The sequence below is a fragment of the Lithobates pipiens genome, unplaced genomic scaffold (assembly GCF_037356315.1).
Source record: "Lithobates pipiens isolate NorthernLeopardFrog02 unplaced genomic scaffold, aLitPip1_a1.2 Scaffold_8, whole genome shotgun sequence".
NCBI classification, from domain to species: Eukaryota; Metazoa; Chordata; class Amphibia; order Anura; family Ranidae; genus Lithobates; species Lithobates pipiens.
This window is the reverse complement of record NW_027507903.1, coordinates 399011425-399038927: the sequence shown is the minus strand read 5'-3', so window position 1 is coordinate 399038927 and position 27503 is coordinate 399011425. Positions and strand designations below refer to the sequence as shown.

General features: G+C 43.4%; 1 protein-coding gene across 1 annotated transcript in view; it reads left to right on the top strand.

The window, feature by feature from the left end:
- LOC143964329 (uncharacterized) overlaps window positions 1-27503 on the top strand; it is a 113402-nt gene that overhangs the window by 73834 nt on the left and 12065 nt on the right. The window contains exons 11-16 of the mRNA XM_077474026.1: window positions 781-992; window positions 5545-5649; window positions 5733-7670; window positions 10175-10253; window positions 16936-17112; window positions 21250-21400. Of these exons, the coding sequence (XP_077330152.1) occupies window positions 781-992; window positions 5545-5649; window positions 5733-7670; window positions 10175-10253; window positions 16936-17112; window positions 21250-21400 (2662 nt within the window). The remainder of the gene's footprint in view (window positions 1-780; window positions 993-5544; window positions 5650-5732; window positions 7671-10174; window positions 10254-16935; window positions 17113-21249; window positions 21401-27503) is intronic.

Genomic DNA, 27503 nt, shown 5'->3' with positions numbered 1-27503 from the left:
ATCAAATACCACCAAAAGAAGGCTTTGTGGGAAAAAAAAACGTCAATTTTGTTTGGGGAGCCACGTCGCACGACCACGCAATTGTCAGTTAATTCGACGCAGTGCCGAATCAAAGTGGTCTGGTCTTAAGCCAGCAAAATGGTCCGGACTGAAAGTGGTTAAAGGGATTTTTTTTTTTTTAACAAACATGTCATACTTGCCTGCCCTGTGCAATGGTCTTGCACAGAGCAGCCCTGATTCTTCTCTTCTGGGGTTCCCCACTGATGCATCGGACTCCTCCTGCCTTCAGAGTGCCCCAATAGCAAGCTGTAAAGTGTAATATAGAGTGCCCCTATAGCAAGGTAAAAAAAAAAAAATTCTCACTTTGGAACCACTCACTTCCTCCCCGGGACTACATGTCTCCTGAAGCATTGATCCTCACACATTCATAAGTTCAGGCACTTACTGACATGTATGGATGGTGTGCTGCGCTGTATTTTCTCATGTGTAAACAAATAATGCATTCTGTATGCAGCCAACTAATTGGCTGGCCGATTAATCGATTATGAAAATAGCTGACAACTATTTTCATAATGGGACTAGGGCCAAAACTAATCGATTTGACTATTCCAAGGGCCCCATTTCATAGTGAGCCCTTTAGCTTTACATACCTGATTTTAGGTTTGGTGGTCTTGTTGAATGACTGACACCGATCCAAAAAATGGGATGTTTGATCCTGTGTACATCCATGTAGAAAAAAAAATCGTTAAGACCTGACTTTTATTTTTTCCCCCCTCCTAGGCTTTCAGCTCCCTACATCTAGAAATGCAGAATGTACAAGAGGAGATGATGAAAGAGCGACACCTTTTGGAGGAGGAGCTCGAGGGAACCCTAGATGATCTTGATAAATTGCAACAAGAGGAGGAAGCAGCAGCTAGAATAATCATGCAACTGGAGCAAGAGAATAAGCGGAGGGCAGAAGAGCTTGCACAGTTAGAGAAAACTCTTAAAAGGTATTTGAAAATGAACAAATGCCCCCATTTTTCTTTTCCTTAACAACTGACTTTAGCAGTGTTTGGGGGTGTGGATATATAAGATTCCCCTCTTAGGACAGGAAAAGAGGAAATGTATCTACTGGGGAGCAGCTGTCGCTAGAACTAGAGTCCCCACTGGAAGTCCCCTCCTGTGTGGTTGTGATCACTCAATTTTGAATGAATTCACGTTGAGTCCCATTGTTATCACCAGGGCAAATGGAGTGGTTGAATCTATAGTGGGGACATGAGCAGTATTTATTTTTTTGACACTATCGATTTGTGTATTTTGCACAACTATAAAGGAATTTTAGAAGTCCAGTATTTCCTTCTGAAGTTCTAACAAATTTACCAGATTTCTATACCAAGCATGACTATACCCAATGGGGGAATTTATAAAGTGTTTTTTTTATTTTTAGACACTGCCTGGGGCTAAGGATGGATTCCGGTGCGGTATAGTGTCACATTTACATTGTGGGCCACTCAGACTCGATAGGGAGGGGGTATGTTGGCAGTGCGTTCGCAGCTGCTACTAGGGTACTGACTCCTGCAAAGGTTCAAGGAAGGAAGGGAAACCCCTGGAAGTCTTGCATCTATGCCAGGCACATAAATAGGGGGCAAATCTGACAATTATGTCCAGCCTATAGCTTCCAAATGCTAATTGTCTGGGTAATGGACAAGATAGGTGGTATATAGCACAATAGATGATACAAATCAACAAAGAATCATAGGTACATAATAATCCAGTATTAAAATCGGTCCATAGTACAGCACGAAAGGCAGCCAGTGTGGAGGAGCTAGAAGCAAACTCTGTGGGAAAACAAGGAGAGGACACAGTGCCTCTAAGTGCAGTATGTATAGGGCGGTTTAATAGTAATATAAGGTAAACTACTTACAAGAGGGTTAAAAAATAAGTGTGTGATATAAGCATGGTGATCCCGCTCTGTAGTGTCCAGAGGGGAGAAGCCCCCCTATGCCAGTGTTCTAGCCGGCAGCTCATATGGGTGGTTTCCTGTACTGGCAGCTCGGTATGGGCGGAGACCTCTGGAGGCTTGGGGGATACGGCGCAGGGGGAAGCGCTTTTGCGTTTGGGCATGTGTAATCCTTCAGGCCATACAGGGAGCAATCTTGGTTGTGGTTTGTGTGCTGAGATTAGGAAGTCAATGCCCAGCTACACAAGTCATTAAGGAGGCATACTAACCAACATGTTGTATACACATAAAGCACTGATCTACATTATACACTACATATTAAAGAGGAAGTAAACCCTGATGGGTTTACTTCCTCTTTTTTTCCCTGCAAAGGTAAAGCATAATGGACTACTATGCATCGCATAGTAGCTCATTATGTGTCACTTACCTGACACAGGAGCCAGCGAAGTCGCCGCTGTCCCCTGTAGTCCGCCGCATCCATGTTGCTTGTGGCGTCTCGCAGCTCCGACGAATCACAGCGGCGCAACCGCGATGACGTCACTCCCGCGCATGCGCACGGGAGTCGCGCCTCGCAGCTCCGCCGCTGTCATACGGCGAAGCCGCGATGACGTCACTCCCGCGCATGCGCACGGGAGTCGACAAATTTGGCAAATCCATTCTTGGATTTGCCGCATTTAGTGCGCCTGCGCGCCGCTGTCTACGGCGCATGCGCCGTAGACAGCGGTGCCCATTTTCGGGCAAATATCTCCTAAACCATATAGGTTTAGGAGATATTGCTTGGACCTACAGGTAAGCCTTAATCTAGGCTTACCTATAGGTCCAAGTTGTTTGGAAGGGTTTACTTCCTCTTTAAATACAAATGCTACCATATTGTTAATGGATAAGCCTAAAAATATATACGCTTAAAAGTAGTGTGTGTGTGTGTGTGTGTGTGTCAATATATAAAAAAATGCATAAAAACCATGTATAGAAAACATTTATAAAAAAAAGCTATAATTTGCATCACCAGCAATAGGGAGTGGTTGAACGAGCAAGTTAATAAGAGTGTGTGTGTATGGGGAGAGAGGGAGAGATATAGATCTCTATATATTAAAATATTACACACATGACACTAATGCTATGAGTGTGAAGTACTTACTGTTCTGATGGTTGTCATGTTTTCCTGTATTAAATAAATGGGTTACCATTCAGTGTACTCATGGAGGAACAAATGTATCTTTTCTATATGAAACAAATTGATAGTGTAACAAATAGTTTGTAATGGTTATGATAGAACCAGTTGTTATGGAACCATGTACCATGGTATATTGTAATATATTGAGATACACCATAATAGCTGGTATGACATCTAAATATGAAAGTAGGTTTTCTGCAGTTCGAGGTGTGGACCTTGATTTCCTCATTCAGGCCCTCTGGGGCTAAGGTATTTAAAGAATAAATCCGAAAAGTTTCACAGACGCTTGAAACTCTGCTACAAGGAGGGAATGGGGCATAGCTTCTAAGATCCAGACAAATGGACCATCCAAGGATTGGTCGTGAAATTCAGTGAAGTGTCGGGACACTGCTTATCAGACCCTGTTTCAAGAAATCTGCGGTGTTCAGCATCTCACACAACCACACCCTAAAATACGTTTCTGGAGAAAGGGAACCCTGTGGCACGGATTGCTGCTTTCCTACACTATCTAGATCTAACAGATAATGCCCAGACCACTCGTAACAGAATCTGTAAAACCCCTCAGATTCACCACTGGGTTTCAGACAATTGGAGCACATCCTGAATAGACATTGTCCCATTTTACTACAGGACCCACACCTTAAGCCCGCCTTAACTTGTAGACCGAAAGTCTCCTACAGGCAGGTGAAAAACGTTAAAAGCCAAATTGCCCCAAGTAAACACAAAAATATTTCCTCATCTGCTCCCTGATCTTTCTTGACCTGAAAAGGATATATCAGTGCCCAAAACTCAAGTGCCTCACGTGCAAACATATCCATCATGGACAGAAAAACTTTCCTGATTTCTCCCCCCAACCCAACTGCTCTACAGAATTAGTTTATGGTCTTTCATGTCCAATGCGGAATCTTGTGTATGGGCCGCACTATACACACACTCAGGAAGAGATTCATGGAACACTACAGTTTTGTTGAAACAGTCTGCGTAGCACAGTGCCCCCTGACACTTACTGAATTTCACGACCAATCCTCGGATGGTCTTTGTCTAGATCTTAGAAGCTATGCCCCATTCTCTCCCTGTAGCAGAGAGTTTCAAACGTCACTGTTAAAGGGAAACTTTTTGGGTTTATTCTTTAAATACCATGGCGCTTGAGGAAATGGAGGTCCACACCATTTTATAACTGCATAAAAACGACTTTCATATTTATAGGTCATACCAGCTATTATGGTGTATCTGAATATACTGTAATATACCATGGTACCTGGTTCTTGTAACCATTACAAACTATTTGTTACACTATCCATTTGTTTTATATAGAAAGATATACTTTCTTTCCTCCATGAGTACACTGAATGGTAACCCATTTACGTGTTTAATACAGGACCCTTATGGTCTGTAGTTGGTTTACACACTCGAATACCATTTCGTGTCATGTGCTATCCCTATTGCTGGTGATGTTAATTATAGCTTTTTTCTGTACATTGTTTATATATCTCTTTTAGGGGGGGGTATGTATGTATGTATTATACACATACACACTTATAGCTCTGTGAAAAAGGTTTCTTCATGTAAATTTTGAGACAAATCTGGATGTTTGGCTGAGAACTGCAAGATGCTGTCAGAAGTTTGAGGATGCAGAGATCAACTACAATGAAATTCTGCAGGCTGTTTAGAGGATGAGAGGAGCCACAATCTGTAATTTCCCTGACATTTAAGTGAAATTTAAATACAGTATGGTTTTGTTTTTTTGTTTTTTTCCAGAGCCTATACAGCTGTGGGGGGATGGGGTTAGCAATATATAATATATGTTATTTATAAAGTCTGTAACACCTTGGCAAAAAACATGCATCATAATTACCAGAATCTGCTTGGCTTCCTGCAATCCTATGTACCAACAGCACTGTGTAAAGATGTATAGCTGCTCCTTCCGTTTTTTTTTTTCCCCCCACTGCTGCGATGTCTGAGATCAGATGTGATTCGTACCGCAGTGCAAACCACCTGCGATCACTGCGATGCGATTTCAGCCATAAAGATAGTATGGCTGAATTTGCATCGCATTCAGCCCAAACTCGTACAGGACCCTGTTTTTGGTCCACAGCAGAATCGGATCTCATGGGTATTCACACCTATGCGATCCGATTCCTGTCCAAGTTTGCAGATCGCATGGCGATATGCGAACTGATTTGGTGGTGTCATTAACTTTTAACTGACACTCCCAGCAGTTCACATAGGGCAGTCTGACATGCGATGTGGGAACCCACAGTAGATTTGCAGCGTTCCCGCATCACAACAGTAGGAACCAGCCCTAAAGGTCACGTGCTTGAGGCGTAAATTTGAGCTTGTGTTTATCTTTTAGCAGATGGAGCTAGTATTTTATGCTGTCAACAAAACTAAAAGTGAATTACTACTTCTTCTTTTTTTTTTTTTGCAGCAAAAATGAGGAGCTAGAAAGAGCAAAGGTGAAACACAAGAATAACATTTTACAGCTGCAAGAAGAGCAGAATAACCTACTGCTACAGATTGCTGAATATGAAAGGTATCGGAGTATGTCTGTGTGAAACTCATTGGCGTTAGATATGATGGTTTATCATTTTAATAAATGTGCATTTTTCCATCTAGCTTCAAGACTACGACAGCAACAGAAATGGACTCATTAAAGATGACAAATATGTCCCTTATGGAAAAAATTTCCCAGGCAGAAATGGATAAGGAAGTTCTGCAGCAGCAGCTTCAGGAAAATTTGAAGAAAAGGGAATCATTGAAACAACAACATTCTAAACTAAAAGAAGAATCCTCAAAAACAAAGGAAAGTTTGGAACAAAAGCTACTTGCGCTCCAAGACCACTCAAGAAAAACTGAGGAAAAACTGGAGCAAGAGCTTAATGATCTCCAACATGCCTCTTCTGAAATGAGAGAGAGATTGGAGCAGAAGTTCCTTGAGCTTCAGGAAACCTCAACCAAAACAAGAGAGGGGTTGGAACAAAATCTTAAAAAGGTTGAGCATAGCTCAATTAAAGCAACAGAGGAACTAGAGAAGAAGCTTCTGAATGTGAAAGAAACCTCAGACAAAGAGAAAAAGGTATTGGAAAAACAGCTTCTTGAACTTCAGGAAACATCTTCCGCTTTGAGGCAGCAGCTTTTTCACGAGCAGGAGACCTCCTGCAAAGCTAAAGCAAAACTGGAGAAACAGCTGCTTGAACTCCAGGAGATATCTTTAAAATCTAGGCAGACGTTGGAAGATCTACAAGAAACAAAGGAAGCATTACAGCAGCAACTTCTCAAAGTCCAAGAGACCTCTGAAAAAACAAAGCAATTATTAGAACAGCAGCTTCTTGACCTGCAGGAAACTTCAACCAAAACTAGGCAAGAAATGGAGCAACAGCTAGGTGACTTGCAGGAAAGCTCAACCAAAACTAGGGAAGAATTGGAGCAACAGCTACGGGACATGCAGAAAAGCTCAACCAAAACTAGGGAAGAATTGGAGCAACAGCTACGGGACTTGCAGGAAAGCTCAACCAAAACTAGGGAAGAATTGGAGCAACAGCTACGGGACTTGCAGGAAAGCTCAACCAAAACTAGGGAAGAATTGGAGCAACAGCTACAGGACATGCAGAAAAGCTCAACCAAAACTAGGGAAGAATTGGAGCAACAGCTACGGGACTTGCAGGAAAGCTCAACCAAAACTAGGGAAGAATTGGAGCAACAGCTACGGGACATGCAGAAAAGCTCAACCAAAACTAGGGAAGAATTGGAGCAACAGCTACGGGACTTGCAGGAAAGCTCAACCAAAACTAGGGAAGAATTGGAGCAACAGCTACGGGACTTGCAGGAAAGCTCAACCAAAACTAGGGAAGAATTGGAGCAACAGCTACGGGACTTGCAGGAAAGCTCAACCAAAACTAGGGAAGAATTGGAGCAACAGCTACAGGACATGCAGAAAAGCTCAACCAAAACTAGGGAAGAATTGGAGCAACAGCTACGGGACTTGCAGGAAAGCTCAACCAAAACTAGGGAAGAATTGGAGCAACAGCTACGGGACTTGCAGGAAAGCTCAACCAAAACTAGGGAAGAATTGGAGCAACAGCTACGGGACTTGCAGGAAAGCTCAACCAAAACTAGGGAAGAATTGGAGCAGCAAATCAATGAGCTTAAGACTAGTGCAAACAAAACTCAGAAAGGATTGGAAAAAAAGCTTCTTGCGATAAGAGAGACCTCAACAAAGACTGTTTGTGATTTAGAGTTGCAAGTGCTTGAACTACAGCGAGAGCTAGAAAAAACAAAGAATGATGCAGAGCAAAAGTATTGTGTACTAAAAAATAATAATGAAGCCATGGAAAAACAAATTCAGGAGATGAATAAGGCTTCAGAAAAAAAAGAACAGTTGGAGCTGCAACTACTTGAGCTGCAAGAGTTATCTAAGAAAACAAAGGAAAATTTGGAGAAACAGCTTCAGGAACTTCTTGAGACATCTGCTAGAAGAGAAGAGGAGTTTGAACAACAAAATAATGAACTAACAAACCTAAAGATAAAATTTTCTGAGTTACAAGAGCTTTCAAGGTATGATCTTTTAAGTCGACTCGATTGTTTTGTTTTTTAAGTTTACCCAGTCACATTATACATGTAAAAGTGTATACAGGCAGTCCCTGGGTTACAAACAAGAAAGGATCTGTAGGTTTGTTAAGTTGAATCTGTAAGTCGGAGCAGGTACATTTTTTATTTTTATTTTTTTTGAGTGCAACTCCAGCTAAAAAAAAACTTAAGATTTTTGGATGGCATAGGGAATGGTTAACACCCCTGTAATGTTTTTGTGGTCTGTGTTCCTGTTCAGAAGATTTTACTTCACTTTCTGTCCCTATGCCAATTTTGATTTAGAAAATTTGTTGTGGAAACAAGCCTTGGTGATAAAGCATCAGTGGAGGTACCTTTTTACCATAATAACTTAGAGGAGTGAATTTCCCTTCCTATGGGTAGATTTCCTCACTTCCTGTTGTCTCCCTCTGTAAGTAGACGTTTGTAAGTCGGAAGTTTGTAACTAGGGGACCACCTTTACTTGCCTCTGCTGTCTGTGCCTCCCAACATTGCCAAGAATGCTAGTGGGAGACCTGAGAAGAGATCAGTGCTGCTCAGTGAAAACCCATTGCGTAGAGCAGACAAGTATGACCTTTATTTATTTTCTGAATATATACAATCACTTTAATTCAACCATTTGGTTATGCCTCCAGGTTATTGGACACTGGCAAATAGTAGCTTGGCACAGCCCTGCATAACCCCTTTTTTTCAGCATTGCCTCAGTTTTTTTGCTAGTATCTTTAGGTGCTGGAACAAGGCTCTCGCTCTGCAGAGGGAGCTTTTTTTTCTTTTCCTTCCAGGTTTTCCTGGTGGGCAGGTTGGCCATTTGCTGTTGACCTTCATGGGTTTGCCTTTTGGATGTCCCAGTGGTTTAAGAATGAAAACCTAAGATTAGTTAAAAATAGGGCAAACAAATAAGCACAAAGAACATTAAGGTAAAAATCACTCTTTCAATGTCCCCTGCACTAGAAATCTTCTAATGCAGCATGGTTTAATAGAACTGAGGGGCTGTGACAGGCTCCCATCAATAGAGCCCAACTATGCCTGCCTTTTTTACACAGCTCTTCTATTCATAGTGTACTATAGCATCTATGAATAGAGAGGTAGATCATTTAATCACCTGCATGTCCGCCACTCAGATCTTTTTTTTTTTTTTTTTTTTATAGAAGATTTTGTTTGGTTTCTATGAATGAAGGCACTCCATGGAAAGGACAGGCATAGTTGACATTCTTGATGAGTGGCTGTCAGCTGCCTTAGTTCTATTAACCCCAGTGGCACCAAAAGATTATCTGAGAAGGAAGGTTTCACCTAAATCAGGAGACAGATACACAAGGTACACATCACGCTAATAGTACATAATGTCCCTTGTGATTTATTATATTGCAGCTTACCAGTTATCATCTGGCCTGTAAGTCTATTCTTAAATAAAAAAAAATAAACCGGCTCTCCTACAAATGTGTCTGTTACAGGGACAAACCATTACACACTGATGGGGGTGCTTAAAATGACCAGTTTTATTTATCCCAACCATTATCCATTAACCTTTATATCAAAAGGAAAAGTTTACTGTAACTGCCTATAAACTAAGTGGGAGTTCAGCTTCAAATTTAGTGTATTTAAATCTCCTAGTACATTTAATATTATCACACTTGTGATGACGTGTGACTGTTGACAATGACCCAACAATTTATTATCATTATATGCCAACACTGCTTTAAGGTCTTTTTTTTTTTTTTTTTTTTTATGGAGTTTGAAGTACAGATCAGTACACCAGCGGACATGGTCATCGAAAGATTAGTTGTTCAGTGGGACGGGTGGTGGAAATTCATCTAAATACTGTTTAGAAAGTGCAGATTGTGCAAATTTTCACTTCCTCATTCTGCACCGTGAGGGAAGTCTTGGATTACACTGGGAGACAGCTGATTGGAGGAAAGGCGCACATCCCCTCCAGTTAGGCCGAGACTTTTAGAGCTGTCCTGTGAGTAAAGCATCTTTCTGCTAATCTATAGCACTCTCCCTGACACACAAATGAAGCCTGGTTTTATCACGTGTCAGAACTTGTCAGAAGTTATGTTGATAACAGAAGAACGGAGCAGGGGAGGACCACGGGACCTAGTGCTTTGTAGAGAGATAAGAAACCCTGCAGCTATGTGCCCAGCTCAAATTTTAGGAATCTGGTTTGCATCCACTTAAATTTTTGGTGTAAAGGTGGAATTGCGCTTTTTTTTTAATCTTTTTATTTATTTTTTGCTGAAGTTTAGCTATAAACCCACAATTTTTTTCACATCACTTGCCTGTAATGAAGAGTGCCGGCAGCTGGCTCTTGGAGAAATCTTTAGGTAGAACAGCAGTAAAGCTAATTTAACAGGAAACAATGTTTCATACAAACATCTTTTTGTGTAGGAATAAACCTTTTGGTGAAAACATTGATGACTAGACTCCTCAGTATTGTCTGTCTGGTTTGGTAACATTTATTACATTTTTTTTTTTAGGCAAGACACTGAAAATGAAGAAACCATCAAATGGCGTACTTTGTATGAGGAGTTATGCAATAAAGTTAGACCTTTTCAGGTAGGTTGATTAAATATTTTCCAATAGGGTTCAGTGTATTTCCATTTCAAAAGAAGGTAACTTAACTCGAAAATGAAGATTTTTCCTGTTTATAGGGAATATCTAAAAAGTGTTAACTATGCCTTAGCATTACCCTGAAAGGTTTACTATTTTGTCTTGAATTCCTTCTAAAAAAAATATAAAATAAAAAAAATAACTGCACTCCTGGTATGTACCGTAAATCTGCCTAGGCATTCCTATGTATACAGCTTCCTAGCTCTAAGACCCCTTTCACACCAGGGCGTTTTGCAAGCGCTATAATGTTAGAAATAGCGCCTGAAAAACGCCCTAAAGAAGCTGCACCATTGTGTGTAGTGTGAAAGCCCCGAGGGCTTTCACACTGCAGCGGTGCGCTGGCAGGACGTCAGAAAAAAAAACCTGCCAGCAGCTTCTTTGGAGCGGTGAAGGAGCCGTGTGTTTACCGCTCCTCCACCGCTGCTCCCCATTGAAATCAATGGGGCAGCGCTGTAATACCGCCGGCAAAACGCCGCTATTGTGGCGTATTGCCGGCGGTTTTAACCCTTTCGCGGCCACTAGCGGGGGGTAAAAGCTAGCAAATGCGCCGTAAACGAGAAAATGAGCCGTTTTACCGCCCACGCTATCGGCGGTGTGGTGTGAAAGGGGTCTTGGTGTGAATCTAAGGCATTGCTGCTTTGACTGCTAGTCTCAGGGGATTTAAAGTGACAATTGGTGATGTCACTACTGTGTTGCTAGTTCTCCTTAGTGGAGGTTCAGGTTGAAGAACCAAAACCCTGCTTTTACAGAGGTGGACTGACTAGGACAGAATCCCCTCCTCCCACCTACTGACCTGGAAACTCACTTGCATTGTGTAAGTGCCTTTTAACCTACTAATCTCTGCACTGAGCTGGTGCTTCCTTCTGTCCCCCCTTGTTTCTCATACAGGCTTACTCTCAGGAAAGCTGCTGATATTTATCCACCCTCATCAACTGTTCTACATAAACATTTTGCACTGTCTATATACTACATGAACTTACTGTCATTATTATGGGACTTCCTATATGCTCACTCAGCTACTGATCTTGCGCCAGCATATTACCTTTTTTCTACAGATGACCACTCCCATACAAATATAAAGTGCAGAACCTAGAAGGGCAAGTCGGTAACTGGGGAAAGATCAGCTACTGTGAGAGATCATGGGCAATACTGATTACTTTTTGTAGCCTGCCTTTTTTTTTTTTTGGCAAAGCTTTTCAGAATTCAGTTCCCCTTTTAAAAAGCCAGTTCCAAGCTATTATGAGGATACCTAGAAGTGTTGATGCCAACATGTACAGTGCGAAAAATGTTATCCCCTGCATATTTTGTAAGCTTGTCCACTTACAAATTATGGGTCTATAAATTTTTAAGTATATGATCCCCTACCAGCCGACAACAATTCTGGCTCCCATAGACTGGCTACAGTATGTGGTACACAGATTAGTCCTGTAAATTTAAGAAGGTGCTCCTAACAATTCGTGTATAAAAGACACCTGTCCACAGAATTTCATTCAAACCTCACTATCCTGAGCAAGACCGTAGAGCTGTCAAAAGGACACCAGGTACAAGATTGTAGACCTGCACAAGGCTGGAGTGGGTTACAAGAACATCAGCAAGATGCTTGGTGAGGAAGCGACAACTATTTGAGCGATTGTTTGCAAATGGAAGAAATAGAAAATCAATCACCCTTGGTCTGGAGTTCCATGCAAGATTTTTCGATTCTCAGTAAGGATGATCATAAGAAAAGTGAGGGATCAGCCCAGAACTAAATGGGAGGAGCTTGAGAATAAGGCACAAAAGGAAAAAGGCAGTTTTGATCAGTCACCAAACCATTGGTAAAACAATATGATGCCATGGCTTGCACCCACAAGGTCTCCCTCAAGAAGGCCCCTCTGAAGTTTGCCAATGAACATCTAAATGATTCAGAGAAGGTTTGGAAGAAATTGCTGTGGTCAGATGAGACCAAAATAGAGCTCTTTGGCATCAACAAGACTGTTTGGAGGAAGAAAAATGCTGACTATGACCCTAAGAACACCTTCCCTACAATCTAGCAAGGAGGTGGAAACCTTATGCTGTGAGGCTGTTTCTCTGCTAAAGGTACAGGCTGACTGCTTTGTTGCAGTTTACAAATGTATTGTAAAATCTTGGATGAGATCCTTTTTTCCTTCAGCCACAATACTGAAGATGGGTCATGGATGGGTCTTCCAGCATGACAATGACCCAATATATACCTCCAAGGCAACAAAGGAATGGCTCAAGAAGAAGCATTTTAAGGTCATGGTGTGGCTTAGCCAGTCTACAGACATTAAAGCGGAACGTCAGTCGTTTTTTTCAACTTTCCATCAATAAAATCTTTTGCCCTTGTTTTACCTTTTGGATAATAAAACTTTTTTTTTTTTCTTCCAGTAAATGCCTTTTATACAGTCCACTTCCTGTTTCTTGTCTGGTAAAGCCTAGGCTTATGACATCATGCACAGCGTGCTAGAGAGAGTTTTGCCAGGAAGGGAGGGTGGATGAGTCAAAAGAGGGCCAATGATTGCTGGAGGTGTCTGTAAATCCAGGAAGTTAACAGGCAGCAGCTTCAGCTGCCCACAGTTAAAATGGTTGCAGCCAGACTCAGTGGAGGAAGATTTCTGCATTATATTTAGCAAGTACAGAATCTGTGTTTGGTTGGAGGGAAGCTTCAAAATGGCAAAGATGTTTTTATTACAAATTGTGAGCAGACTGCAGTACCTCTTTAAACCTATGGAAAATTTATGAAGGGAGCTGAAACTTTGAGTTGCCAAGTGAAAGCCAAGAACCCTTTAAAGATTTAGCGGATATCTGTAAAGAGTGGACCAAAATTCCTCCTGAGATGTGTGCAAACCTGGTAACCAACTACAAGAAACCTCTTACCTCAGTGCTTGCCAAAAAGGGTTTCTCCAAGTACGAAGCAATGTTATGCTTGGGGATCAATTGATTATTTTACCCCCTGTAACTGGATTTTTGGTTAATCTCTCATTTGAAATAAAACTATAACAATTATAGACCCTTCAGTTCTTTAGGTAAGCCTACAAAATCTGCAGGGGATCAAATAATAATTTTCCCCACTGGTAGATCTAAAGAAGAAAAGACTGAAGCTTGCAGAGCAGATAAACTACATGGAGCTCACAATTGGAATTCCAGCTCAAAATTTGAATATCTAGAGGTTTGAGTTGCCCACTCTCAGGTGGCACGACAAGTTGTAGACCCTAATATTTCAGATTGACCCCTCCTTCCCACCTTGGAATAAACCATTTTTTCAGGGAGTCACGAGGGTGACTCTTTCGCCAGAGAAAACCTGTGAGAGTCTTGTATAATTTTTGTAGATCTTGGTGATGTAATAAGAGGGGGGATAGTTTGGGGGGGAACAAAACATTTTTTAAATGGGGGACACTTCCCGAAGAATGAGGGGAATGTCAGCCCAGGTTTCCAACTCGCCAATGATCTTGGAGGCAAGGAAAATTGAGATGGTAGAGGGAGGGGAAGTTTACCTATTTTGATCTCAGGATAGGTAATGTGAGCCTTGGCTATAGCAAAGACTGATTTGTTGGTCCAAGGAGGGGGGCGAGCATGGTATAATGGCAGGATTTCACGTTTAGAGACATTTATTCTGATCCTCGAAATGGGTCAGAAATTGTATGAAAATCTTCTGAATATAGTTTGTAAGGTTGAATAAAGACACCAGTCCATCCAGTTCAACCTGAGTGTCTATAATTGTCCCTGTACATTGCACACTCACATTGGTCCCTGCCCTCAAGGAGCCCACAATCTAAGATGTATGTATGTATGTATGTATGTATCTGCATGTCTTTAGACTGTGGGAGGAAACCGGAGTTCCTGGAGGAAACCCGCACAGGGAGAACATGCAAACTCCAGGCAGGTAGTGTCGTGGTTGGGATTCGAACCAGCGACCCTTCTTACTGCTAGGTGAGAGTGCTAACTACTACACCACTGTGCCGCCCAAATACGTAACCTATCCCGTTGAGGGTTGGAGGTAAATATTAGGGTGCTGTCTGCAAATAGGGCTGTGCAGAGCTTGTGTTAGCCAACGCAGATCCCATGGAGTTGTGAACAGAATAGTAGGTAGCGTTATAGGGGCTCTAGAGCTAGATTGAATAGAAGTGGGGGAGAGGAGGCACCCCTCCTTGGTTCCCTTGTGGAGCCCGCTGCTATTTACATTAGCTGATGGGGCTGAATACATGGTGAAAATTACCGTATATACTCGAGTATAGGCCGACCCGAATATAAGCCGAGGCCCCCAATTTACCCCCCAAAAAACTGGCAAACTTATTGACTCGTGTATAAGCCGAGGGTAAGACATGCCTGTCCATCCCTGTGTGTGTGTCCGTCCATCCCTGTGTGTCCGTCCATCCCTGTGTGTCCGTCCATCCATCCCTGTGTGTCCGTCCATCCATCCCTGTGTGTCCGTCCATCCATCCCTGTGTGTGTGTGTGTCCATCCGTCCATCCATCCCTGTGTGTGTGTGTGTCCATCCATCCATCCATCCATCCCTGTGTGTGTGTGTGTCTCCATCCATCCCTGTGTGTGTGTGTCTCCATCCATCCCTGTGTGTGTGTGTATCCATCCGTGTGTGTGTGTGTGTGTGTGTGTGTGTCCAGCCTACCTGTGTCCCGAGCCTCCGTCCCGTGCCTTGCCTCCTTGCCTCCGTGCCTCGCCGCCGTGCCTTGCCTCCGTCCCGTCCCGTCCCGTCCCGTGCCGTGCCTTGCCTTGCCTCCGTCCCGTGCCCTCTTCGTCGGCGCCTCGGCGGCCATTGTAAAATTCAAAAGCTGCGCCGCCGCCTTCGCCTGTGATAGGCGGAACACTGAATTTCCCAGCAGCCTGTGTTCCGCCTATCACGTACATCGTATCATCCTCGTCCGTAGTACGAGGATGATACGATGTCCGTGATAGGCGGAACACAGGCTGCTGGGAAATTCAGTGTTCCGCCTATCACAGGCGAAGGCGGAGCCGGAGGCGCGGCTTTTGAATTATAGAATGGCCGCTGTCTGTCTGCTCGACACGCTGATCGAGCGGGCAGACAGCGATGACTCGAGTATAAGCCGAGGGGGGCACTTTCAGCCTCAAAAAAGAGGCTGAAAATCTCGGCTTATACTCGAGTATATACGGTAGGTGGAAAAAGGGGCCTGAGAAGCCAAACCTTTAAAGAAACGGCTCACATTGTCACTCTAGATGCTGAAAAGGCATTTGACAATGGCAAGGCTGCCAGATGGGTTGGCTCTTATGTGCTCCTGGATGGTTAGGACTTCGCAAATATTAGAGGTAGCTGAATGACCTGAATTGAGATTCAACAGGGATATTGGACGGTAGGAGCCTGGTTCCATAGGGTCTTTACCCTTTTTAGGGATTGGTTTGATATGAACTTGAAATCCCAATGGGAGGTACTCGACGCCTAAAAGGATTGTCTGGTATAAAGAAACCAGAGTCTACGATAGTATTCATTACTTATAGAATCCTGATGTAGAACAGTCGGGGCCCTGAGCTTTTCCATTAGACAGGGATGCGTTTGCTGCAAAGTCTTCTGCGTCCGTGTTTGGAGCGTTGAGCTGGGCTAAAACCCATGGGCCGGGGACTTCAAAAAAGCTTGAGGCATCTATGGGGTTAGGCCTCTAGTGCTGTATAGAAGTGTTTTATAGAATACAGTTAATGGCTTTAGGGGGATAAAGTAAGTTCACCATGAACATTTTTTTTAGGCACGGAGCTGTGTGGGATTTGTGAAGACCCTTGTTTATGCAGACTAGCAGCTTACCCACCTTATTCCCATATTTGTGGTACTGAAGGTCCTCACGGAGTCTGTCCTCAGCCCCGGTTCTCACCATAGCCCCCCCCATATCAATTTCCTCAGTTCCGTTCCCCTTCACATCACAGCCTTCCTTTACATCAGTGCCCCTTTGTTACTGTAACGGGCACTGTAATGTGAAGGACTGCACTGTAATGATCTCTTTCCTCGAAGATTACTAATCTCTGCCTCCCCTGCAGAGGACTCCAACCCTTGGTTTTTTTATTTTTTTATTATTATTTTTATTAGTTTTACAATTACAACAATATAACAATGGCCTGAAAGCAGGCCTCACAAGACATGGGGGTTATTTACGAAAGGCAAATCCACTTTGCACTGAAAGTTGCTCTAAATATAAGGGGTACATCTGAAATGAGGGGAAGCTCATGAAGCATAGTGTGAACCTAGGCCAAGTGATTTGGCATCCATTGCGGTATAACTGCTCTAAAGTTTCTGACATCTGGGGAATTGTAACGTGCATTATTTTAGTTTTTTTAAATTGGATGCGGGGCTCACTCCTGCAGCATGCCATATCGTTATTTGGAGACTGAGCAGCCTTTTGTAGCACGCCTTGCATTGGACTCTGGGATATACACATTTGTCTTATGTTTTTAATTTTTGATTTTAGATCCTTCTAAAATGAAGGCAGAAAATAATGCAGGCAATTCTGAGTCCTTGTACCCTAGGTACCCTGATGCAATAGGGTTGAAAGCCATTTCCAGCCAACGCCTGCAGAAAGTTTTTCATATGCAAAGTTCTTTTATAATGCTATATAGGGATTTGTTTACTGTGACTACTCAAAATTATTAATGCCATTTTTTTGTATTACAGCAACAACTGGATGCCTTCGAAGCTGAGAAAAATGCCTTGCTTAATGAGCGTGGAGCAGCACAGGATGAAGTAAACAAACTCAGTGAAGCATATGCAAAGCTGCTTGGTCATCAGAATCAAAAACAAAAGATAAAGCATGTTATGAAGCTCAAAAATGAAAACATTCAGCTCAAACAGGTGCAGTACAAGTTACTTTCTCATTTGAACAGCAGATGGCGCTATCAAACTACTGTTGTGATTGTATGTGAACTTCTTATTTGTTAGTACAGGACATCGGATTAATTTGCATATTGTTGGTTATGTTCCACATACATGTGACTGGACAGTGGCAAAACTTAACGCACCCCTGCAAAGCCCCACACGATCCCATCATTGCCCCCTTTTTTAAAAATTTTTTTTTTTTTGCTAGTTTTTGTAGGTGATGCCTCAAATACAAAAAATTTCTTCAGTCACCCTGAAGCCCATCAACTCAAGCTGCTGTGAAAAGCTTTAATATGCAACACAGCAATAGAGATCTCTCTAATTCATAGCATAACAAAGTGATGCACATACAGTGCATTACATCAGAGCATGAATTTTTATAAAAAAAAAAAACTTTGCAGAGTCCTCAATCAGTACATCAATAGTCCATCAAACAAGCGATCCAGTGAAAAAGTGTATAGACTTGACCCAACTGTAAATTAATCAACTAGATGTCCATAAATCATGCAGTGTTTAATCAAACCTCATCCACAAGGTGAGAAACATGACCGCAAATCTTCATTGTGGTAAAGTGCCTGTGCTCCACACCTTTCATGAAGCACACCATTGGTATAACTTCAACAGATTTGATTTGGCCAAACAGCGCAGTGTAACTTTGCTTAAAGGAGAAGTACAGCCACAGGAGTGCAGTCCGTTCTGCACTACTGTGACCTGTTTTCAGCAGACAGCAGGCTGAAGCCCGCTGTTGGCTGACATCACAGCCATTCCAGGCTCTGACAAGTTCACGACAATAAATTTGGGATCTGCCCACAACACTGGACCGCCACCTGGCTCAGCTTTTTAGCAAGCCGCTGAGATCCTGAGCCACCTGCTCCTGCCCCCTCCACAGCCCAGCACTAACGGAGCTCTGAGACCCGAGTGAGCGGTCTTTGATCGGTCGGTTCTCAGTCGTGGAGTCGGCAGGGGACAGATGCAGCATCAGACCAATGTTGCATCTACCTAGGCAAGTATGATTTTGAAAACAACAAAACCCATACTTCTCTTTTTGAAGCACAAGAATCCCTTGGTTCCTACTAGGAGAAAAAACTCAGTGCGAAACAACTTAAAGTTGTTCTAAAGGCTTTTTTTACCTTATTGCATTCTATGCATTAAGATTAAAAACCTTCCGTGTAACAGAACCCACCTGAGCCCATTCACAATCCAGCGCTGTGCAGAAGACCCATTACCTATGTGTTAGATGTCCAGATTGTGGTAGAGACACTTCTGTTACAATGTGTCTTCCTGTATGGCACTTTGGATGTTCGTACTGAAGACCCCTCCTGATCTCATACATTGTTATGGCCTTGACAGTGGCAAGGAGAGAAATTCCTGCTTCAATATTTTTTCTTTTTGTTGTCCCGTTCCCTCCCTCCCCTCCTTTCTTTTTCTTTCTTTCTTTTGCCTCCTTTTTTTTCCGTTTTTTATTTTTTAGCTTTTAATTTTATCTTAATTTTTTTTTCTCTTCTATCATCGTTACATAGTCTATCCTTGGTTTTCTTTCCTTTCACTTTTCTTTCTTTTTTGGTTTTACGGTTTCCCTTGCTAGCGATAGACGGCTCAAGTCTCAGCCAGTTCAGCATGGCGCAATGAGGATTTGAACCATGTATGGGCAGGCTAATTGTACCGAAGTTGATTGGTCGCTAAACTTGGGTACAACCATCCTGTCAGATTTCTCATGCGATTCTTGCCAGCGGCTATAACCGCTAGCAATAATCACTGTGTTTTCCAAGACATGACAACTCCACTGCCGGGAGCACAATGGCTCCAGGGGAGGGAAAGTTGCAGGAAAGAAAATCTCTCCATCTATGAGCCTCCTGACAATAGATAGGTCTGGCTCAGCTCCAGCATCTGGACGTCATGGGCTTCAATAGCGGGAAACTTACGAGACAGTGTTTTGCTTGGATACAGGCTGACGCATATTGCATTCTCAGCCACTACAATTCCTCTTTGGATGGAAGGTGGATTGCCTGGCAACTGAGATGACAGACCCTGACAGCTTTTACTCGCTGATCTTGCACATCTGGAGATATGCCTGATCACTTTGATGCTGTCCATATAAAGTATTTTCCCCCACTAACAATATTCTGCCTGGCTTTATATGTGTACTACTGCTGCTCTTTGACATTCTATTATGGTTGGGCTATGTGGAGTATTCTGTATTTTTGGTGGAATTCTGACAAAATATTACATCAGTGGGTAGGGGGTGTCATTTTTTTTATTTTATTTTTATTTTTTTCTTTAGTGAAGAAGTTAAATACTTTTGCACTATTGTACACATTGATCACATGCCTGTCAAAGGGGTCCTGAGTGGCTCTGGAACTGTCCTTTGTGATGTGATCGTTCTTTATTAAAGATTTTGGTCGTTACTTCATGATCTATAGCAGGGGTTGACAAATTTGCTTGGAATCTAGGAGCCAGCTAAAAAGTTAGGAGCCAGGTCCATGACGGCGATCTGGACCTGTCCCTGGCCTGACATGGAGACGAGTGAGGGGAAGATAGCCCCCAGCCCCCCACCTGTCTCCAAGTCATTGCCCATAGCTCTTAGAGGGACATTTTTAAATTGCATTTTAGTGTAAATATGAGATGTGAGGTCTCTCTGACCCCAGATCTCATATATAAAAGAGGACCTGTCATGCTTTTTTCTATTACAATGGATTTTTACATTCCTTGTAATAGGAATAAAAGTGACACACGTTTTTTTTTTTTAAAAGAACAGTGAAAAAAATAAAAATAAAAGTTAAAATAAGAAAAAAAAAATGTTTTTTAAATGCGCCCTGTCTCGCCAAGCTTGCGTGCAGAAGCGGTGTTCAAACCACACGTGAGGTATCGCTGCGATCGGTAGAGTAAGGGCAATAATTCTAGCCCCAGACCTCCTCTGTAACTCAAAACGTGCAACCTATAGAATTTTTTAAACGTCGCCTATGGAGATTTTAAAGGGTAAAAGTTTGTCGCCATTCCATGAGCGGGCGCAATTTTGAAGCGTGACATGTTGGGTATCGATTTACTCGGCGTAACATTATCTTTCACAATATAAAAAAAAAAAAATTGGGCTAACTTTACTGTTGTCTTTTTTTTTTTTTTTATTAAATAAAAAATTTTTCCCCAAAAAAAGTGCGCTTGTAAGTCCGCTGTGCAAATACGGTGTGACAGACAGTATTGCAACGACCACCATTTTACTCTCTAGGGTGTTAGAATAAATAATAAAAAAAAAATTATATATATATATATAATTTTTTTTTTTTTTTTGTTTTTTTTTTTTTTTGTTTAGGGGTTCTAAGTAAAGGGATGGAGAAAGAGACTGGCAGGCAATCCCATTAGCATTGTTGGTTGTAATTCCAACGGCCACCACAAGAGGGCGCCAGATTCCAGAAGGAACCATAGGATCACAGAAGGCCTCAAAGCCGGCGGCTCAATTACCGGCCGCCTGCGGCGCGGCCTGACGCGATCGCGCGGGGGGGGGTCCACGGAGACGGGATACCCCCAGCTATGCTGCCCCAGGCGCAAGGTCGCTGATTCTAGTCGCCAATGCGACCTGGCGACCGGGTTTTGTCGAGCACTGATCTATAGTGTGTAGGAGACTGTGTGTTTCCCATAGACAAGCACTTTGAGGCTTTTTGTAGGCCTGTTGGCATTCTTTGGTTCTGCTATGAAGCCAGTGTCTGAGCTAAATCTGAGCCCTTGGTCTAAAAAAAAATGCAGAAGTGTCACGTTCTGCGTAGGACCCAGTAGATCATTTGAGACTGGGCGTCACTGGAACAGAGCACATTAAATTCGAGGGGTCTTTTTTTTTTTTTTTTTTTTTTTTTTCCTACAGTATTCTGCAGACATTAGCTTTAGCTGTATGTATATACAGTTTGATGTAAGTGGACAGTAATGATTAGATTTGTATTTGTAATTCTGGCTGGCTATCCGTTTTTTTATTATAAGCAAGCTTTTATTTTATATATATATATATATATATATATATATATATATATATATATATATATATATATATATATATATATATATATTTATATATATTAATATAATATATTTTTTTTTTTATTCTCGTCTCTATCTTAAATATTTCAGGAGCTTGCAAGGGTGAAGTCTGAATTGTCGAAAGAAAAGCAGCTACAGGCCCAGCTGAATGATTTGAAGGGAGCGAAGCATTTTGATCCAGCCAAAGCTTTTCAGCATGATGTCAAAAGGAACGTTCACCAAAGAGCTCCACTAAAAGATGGTAAGGACAGTAAAATAAATGCACGCACAGAAAAAAGACAGCCGTAATCTCTTGCTTTGTGGTTGTAAAGGGCTTTTTTGTTCAAACTAAAATTATATAGAACGTCCTGTGAGCCTCCACTAACAATAATAAACCAATAAATCCTCTTTGAGGCTGCAAGCGGTAAACACGTCTCATAAACCATGCAAAAGTACTAAAATCGCATAAAAATTGCTGCGCTATCAAAGGTATAAGCATAAAGCCTCTGAACTGGTAAAAATATCCTCTACGTTGTGGTAATAATGTGTAAAATATCTGATGAAAAATATATAAAATAACAAGTGCTTAATAGCCAAATAATGTGACAATGTGCATTCATATAGTGATGGAAAATATTAAAGCAAATAAGTCAGTGGAAATCGAAATGGATCCAAATGCTGGAATTATAAAAAATGTGCTTAAAGTGGTGTTGCACATTAAAAAATTCACAAAAAATGAAAAAAAAAATTTACTCTCCTCTAAATGCCTGTTGCTAGGGGGTCCCTCGTAGTCTGCCTCCTTCAGTGCCTGGGCTCTTGATGTCACTTCCCCTCGGCGCAGGAAGAGCTCAGCTCTGCCCCCTCCCTCTTGTCAGTCATCTGGGACACAGGACAGGTCCCAGATGACTGCACGGCCAATCAAGGCGCCGCTTGCGTATGCTCAGTGGGTGCCCGGCTGTGAGGCCACAGCCGGGTGCCCACAGTTAGAATGCAACCGAGCGGAGGGGGGGGGAAGGAGCAGGGCTTCATTCCACCGCATCGCTGGACCCTGAGATGGGTAAGTGTCCGATTTATTAAGTCAGCAGCTGCAGTATTTGTATAAATTTGCGGCGAGAAGACCGATTGGGGCTGCTCTATGCAAAACCACTGCATAAAACAGATAAGCGTAACATGTTTTAAAGAAATGTTACCTTTTAAAAAAAAAAAAATTTAGTTTGACACTTTTAGGGTGTGGGGAATGTAACTGAAAACAAGCCTAAGGCTCGATTCACATCTATGCATGTTGCTTTTGAGGCTTTTTGCGGTGCTTGCCGCGTTTTTGGACACGCGTTTTGTGTTTTTTTTTTTTTTTTTTATTTTTTTTTTTCTTCTTTTTTTTACACTGCTTGCTTAGCAACCAGATATATACAGTGAAAAAAAATGAAAACAAAAAAACCGCAAATCGCGGGAAAAAACGCGGTACTTGCATTTTTGATGCAGGTCCATTGACTTCTATTACATGCAAACCGCTGCATTTTGCATGAAAATGTCCCCGCCCCTTTCCAAAAACTCAGAGGCACAAAAATGCATTGATGTGAACCCATTTAAAAAAAAAATTTCCTTGCATTTCTGCAAAATGCATAAAAAAACGCGCTAGTGTGAATCGAGCCTTAGGCAAATTTACCTGGGAAAGAGCCCTAGATACTACCAGTTTAACCACTTGTTACCCAATTCTGACACTTTGCTCCTACATGTAAAAATCTTTTTTTTGCTCTAAAAATACTCAGAACCCCCAAATTTTTATGTGGGGTTTTTTTTTTTTTAAAGCAGAGACCCTAGTGAATAAAATAATGGTCGTTTTTTTTATCTTGCATGGTATTTGTGCAGTAATTTTTCAAATGTGTTTTTTTTTTTTTTTTTTTTTTTTTTTTTTTTTGGGGGGGGGTGGGGGGATTGGTTTCATGCAATAATAAAAAACAGTAAAGTTAGCCCAATTTTTTTTGCATAATGTGAAAGATGTTACATTGAGTAGGCATAGATGGCCAACATGTCACACTTTGTAATTGCACACACTCGTGGCATTACTCCAAACTTCGGTACTTAAAAATCCCCATTGGCGACGCTTTAAACCTTTTTTACAGGTTACCTGTTTGAAGTTTCAGAGGTGGTCTAGTGCTAAAATTATTGCTCTCGTGCAAACGTTCGTGGCAATACCTTACATGCATGGTTTGAACGTCATTTGCATATGTGGGCACGACCTATGTATGCATTTGCTTCTGCATGCAGAGGACAGGGGCGCGTTAAAATGTATTTTGTTTATTTGTTTATTTTACTTTCATTTTTCTATTTGGACAAACTATCCTGGCTTCCCAGCCAAGGCGGCAGCATTTTTTCTAAGGCAGAGGCCGGGCGTGATGTCATAACATCGCACCTGGCCTCCGAAAGATCGTAGAGACGTCCCATGTGGCCTCCTGGATTCTCTATAATAAACTTCCGGCATGGACCAATTCCTTCTCCCTCTCACCAGTCGTGCGGGTGAGGCGGGAGAAGCACGGGGGGGCCACCTCTACCTGTAAGATCAATCAAGTGTCCAATCGGCCGATATGATAGTTCTTAGGGTGCCGACTCTAAAAGAAAATATCTGAATGGTGCTTGTAGCTGCAGGCATTCAGCTATCCCCACTCAGTCGACGTCATATGTCGTTGGGTCTGAAGTGGTTAATTTCTCCCCAAGTGGCTTTAACCAGACTGCACTGAATTGAAATGAGCAACAAGGTAAATACAAAAATCCGCAAACAACCCTAAATAAAACATTACCAAACCCTTCACCATACTATTAAAACCAAGACACCATGGGATGCATTAATGTGAAAAAAACACCCCCTTTAACTGTGCCATAAATAAACTTGGAATTAGATGAGGGTGCACTTCCCTACACACCCAAAGGCCACTTAACTAAAACTTAACCTTTTATTGTAAATCACAAGGCTCCATGCACACAGGATGCTCAGTCGTTCTCGACGTCAGATTGCTGGCAGGAAAACGTTGCTTTAAAAGCGATTTTATCAGCGTTTTTGCAATGGTGTCAATGCATGTTTAACCGTGCCTGCACTAGCTTTTAGCAGTGTTTCTGACTATTCAAAATCAATGGTTTCCTATGGGAGTCCATAGCATGGCATCAGAAGCTGGCATTCCTGCCCCAGACCTACCTGCAATTGCAACCGGCTCGTCTGTAAACAGTCCAGTGCCTTTTAACACCTTGTCGGCGATCCTTGAAACATTCGTTGCCAGGGTGGAGGTGGTGTGCGGGCGCAAGGGAGGTAAAAAACTGCCCCTCCCATCCTCTGGGGAGAGTTCTGACTCACTCGGGCCCCGCAGTGACTGGCGGCCCCTGCTGATGTGTCGGGGGGATGCTGACCAGGACCGATCGGACGAGTCCGTGCAGGAAAAAACTCTAGTTGGAGCACTTATCACTGCTGTTTGATACCCTGAAAATACAGGATGCGGCAGGATCTTCTGCCGAGGTGGCAGTCCCTTTTGGGTCCCGTAAGCCAGCCCGTACACCTAAGGTGTTCCCGTATCTGACTTGCTGTGATAAGTTCATATACAAGGAATGGGGAAGCCCGCAACTGATCTTTTTGGTCCATAAAAGAATGGTGGTGCTTTACCCCTTTTGAGAGCCTTCTCAAAAAAAGCATGGGCTCCTGCATTTTAAGACCTTACCAACAGGAGGGCCGAGGCAGTGGCCCGATCCACGTTTGCAGTAGTGGGGTCAGCGATACGACCGGTACTGGCCATGGCATTAGTGTCGCAGACCCTTACTGAGTGGGCAAAACTATTGCACCGTGAGTTGGAGAAGCAGCAGTCTCCTCCAGTCTGTGTGGAATTAGCAGACCAGTTGGTGCACGGCCTTAAGTATGTCTGTGACGCGGCCCTGGATACACTTGCTTTGCTCTCCAGAGCCTTGACGGATTTGCCCTTCCTTGGTGAGCGGCTATTTGGAGCCTCGCTGGGTGACATTATTAAGACTGTCACTGGTGGGATGAGCATGTTGCTGTCAGTCCAGGAAGGGTAAGGAGCCAGCTCCCAGTCTGACAGGGCAACTACTGAGGGACAGAAGCGTCCCTGGCCTCACAAGCCTGCGAGCAAAAGTGCTACCGCATGAAGGTTTGCCCCTGCCGACACACAGGTCGCCTTCAGGAGTTTGCACCTCGGTGGGCCTCTCGGCTGTCCGATCAATGGGTCTGCAAACTGATTTCATTGGGCTACAAGATGGAGCCCCTCTTGGACACCAAATAGATTCTTTCCCTCCAGTATACCCTTACTCCCGGCTCGCCGGAAAGCCCTGTTTGGGGCAGTAAGGGACCTTATCAGCCGAAGAGTGATAGTGCCTGGTCCAGAAACAGGTTTCAGGGATTCTATTCCAATCTGTAGTCCCCAAAAAGGAAGGGGTACGTCCAATCCTGGACCTAAAAGCCCTCAATTGCTTTGTGGAAGTCCAGAATGGAATCGGTTCGCTCCGTAGTCGCTGCACTCCATCAGGCAGACTCCCTGGTGTCTCTGGATATCCAGGATGCGTACCTGCACATACCCATATGCCTCAGGCATCAGGTTTCTGCGATTTTACAGTAGGGGACCTCTAACAGTTTGTGGCTCTCCCCTTTGGCCTGGCTTCAGCACCCTCAGTCTTTACCAAGGTATTGGCTCCAATATTGGCATTGTTGCGGTGGGTTTGCAATCGTGGGGTACCTAGACGATCTTCTGAGCAGCTTCCGCCTCAGAATTAAGGGAGGATGTGGCGATCACCATGCACTCTACAGCAATTTGGGTGGGTGTTGAACCCCAAAAAGTCAGTACTAGTGCCGACTCAGCGCCTGGAATACCTAGGCCTACTGCTGGACTCCGTGGAAGTGAGTGTTTCTCCCTTCAGACAAGCTGCAGACTCTCAGAGCCACGGTGAAGCTGTTGATGAACCGCAGGTGGTCTTCGCTGCGTTTTCTGCATGCAAGTTCTGGGCCTCATTGTTGCCTCCTTCGAGGCGGTAACGTACGCTCAATTTCACACCAGTCTTGCTGAAGGAGATCTTGTCCAAATGGGACAGATCTGTTATCCCCGGATCGGCAGATTCGGATGAGCCAGTTAGTCAGTAACTCTCTCCTCTTGTGGCTGAGATCTCCAGCCCTTCTGCCCGGGAAATGATTCCTACCTCTTAGACCAGGGATCCTCAAACTACGGCCCTCCAGCTGTTGCAAAACTACACATCCCATGAGGCATTGTGCAGCTCTGACATTCAGACATGACTAGGCATGATGGGAATTGTAGTTCCTGAACAACTGGAGGGCCGTAGTTTGAAGACCCATGTCTTAGACTGATCACAAGACGCCAGCCTGACCGGCTGGGGTGGAATACTGAGAGTACAATTGACCCAGGGCCACTGGTCGAGGGAGAAATCCCAGCTGCCGATCAATGTGCTCGAGCTTCGAGCGATCAGGCTATTCCCCTCCACATGGTCGATGAGACTACGAGGTCGACCGATCAGAATCCAGTCAGACAATGCAACGGCGGTGGCATATGTCAACCATCAAGGAGGAACAAGAAGCTCAGCTGCAGCACGGGAGGTTGCTCACATCCTTCGGTGGGCAGAGCGACACGTAGCGGCCCTGTTGGCCATATACATCCTGGGAGTAGAAAACTGGCAGGTGGACTATCTAAGTCTCCAGATGCTTGACCCAAGAGAATGGTCACTGCATCAGGAGGTGTTTAAGCTGCTTTGCCTGTGGTGGGGCACACCAGATGTGGATATTCTGGCCTCTCGGCTCAGTCGAAAGATGCAGAGGTTCGTGTCCAGGAAAAGAGCTCCTTGGGCGGACGTATCAGGCTTGTTGGCTCCATGGGAGCAGTACCGGCTGACTTGCACCTTCCCTCCTCTCAAACTGTTACCACGTCTGCTCCGCAGAGTTGAGGTAGAGGGAATTCCAGTAATATTGATTGTCCCAGATTTGCCTTGGTACGCCTGGTGGCGGATGTTCCTTGGCGGTTGCCGATGCGAAAAGACCTTCTGTCACAAGGTCCGATACTCCATCCTTCTTTACTGTCGCCGGTTTTAACGGCATGGCTGTTGAAAGCCAGGTTTTAAGGAACCGAGGTCTGTCAGACTTGGTCATTTCTACTATGCTGAGGGCATATCTCCATGTGTGAGATGGGGTGGTGTCCACGCACCTATTCGGTGTCCAGGATACTGCTGTTCTTACAGCGTGGAGTGGCCCAGAAGTTGGCCTTGAGCACCATCAAAGGACAGGTATCAGCCTTGGCTGTTTTTTTCCAATGACATCGGCGTCTCACTCATTGGTGAGCACCTTTGTGCAAGGGGTCCGGCATGTAGTCCCT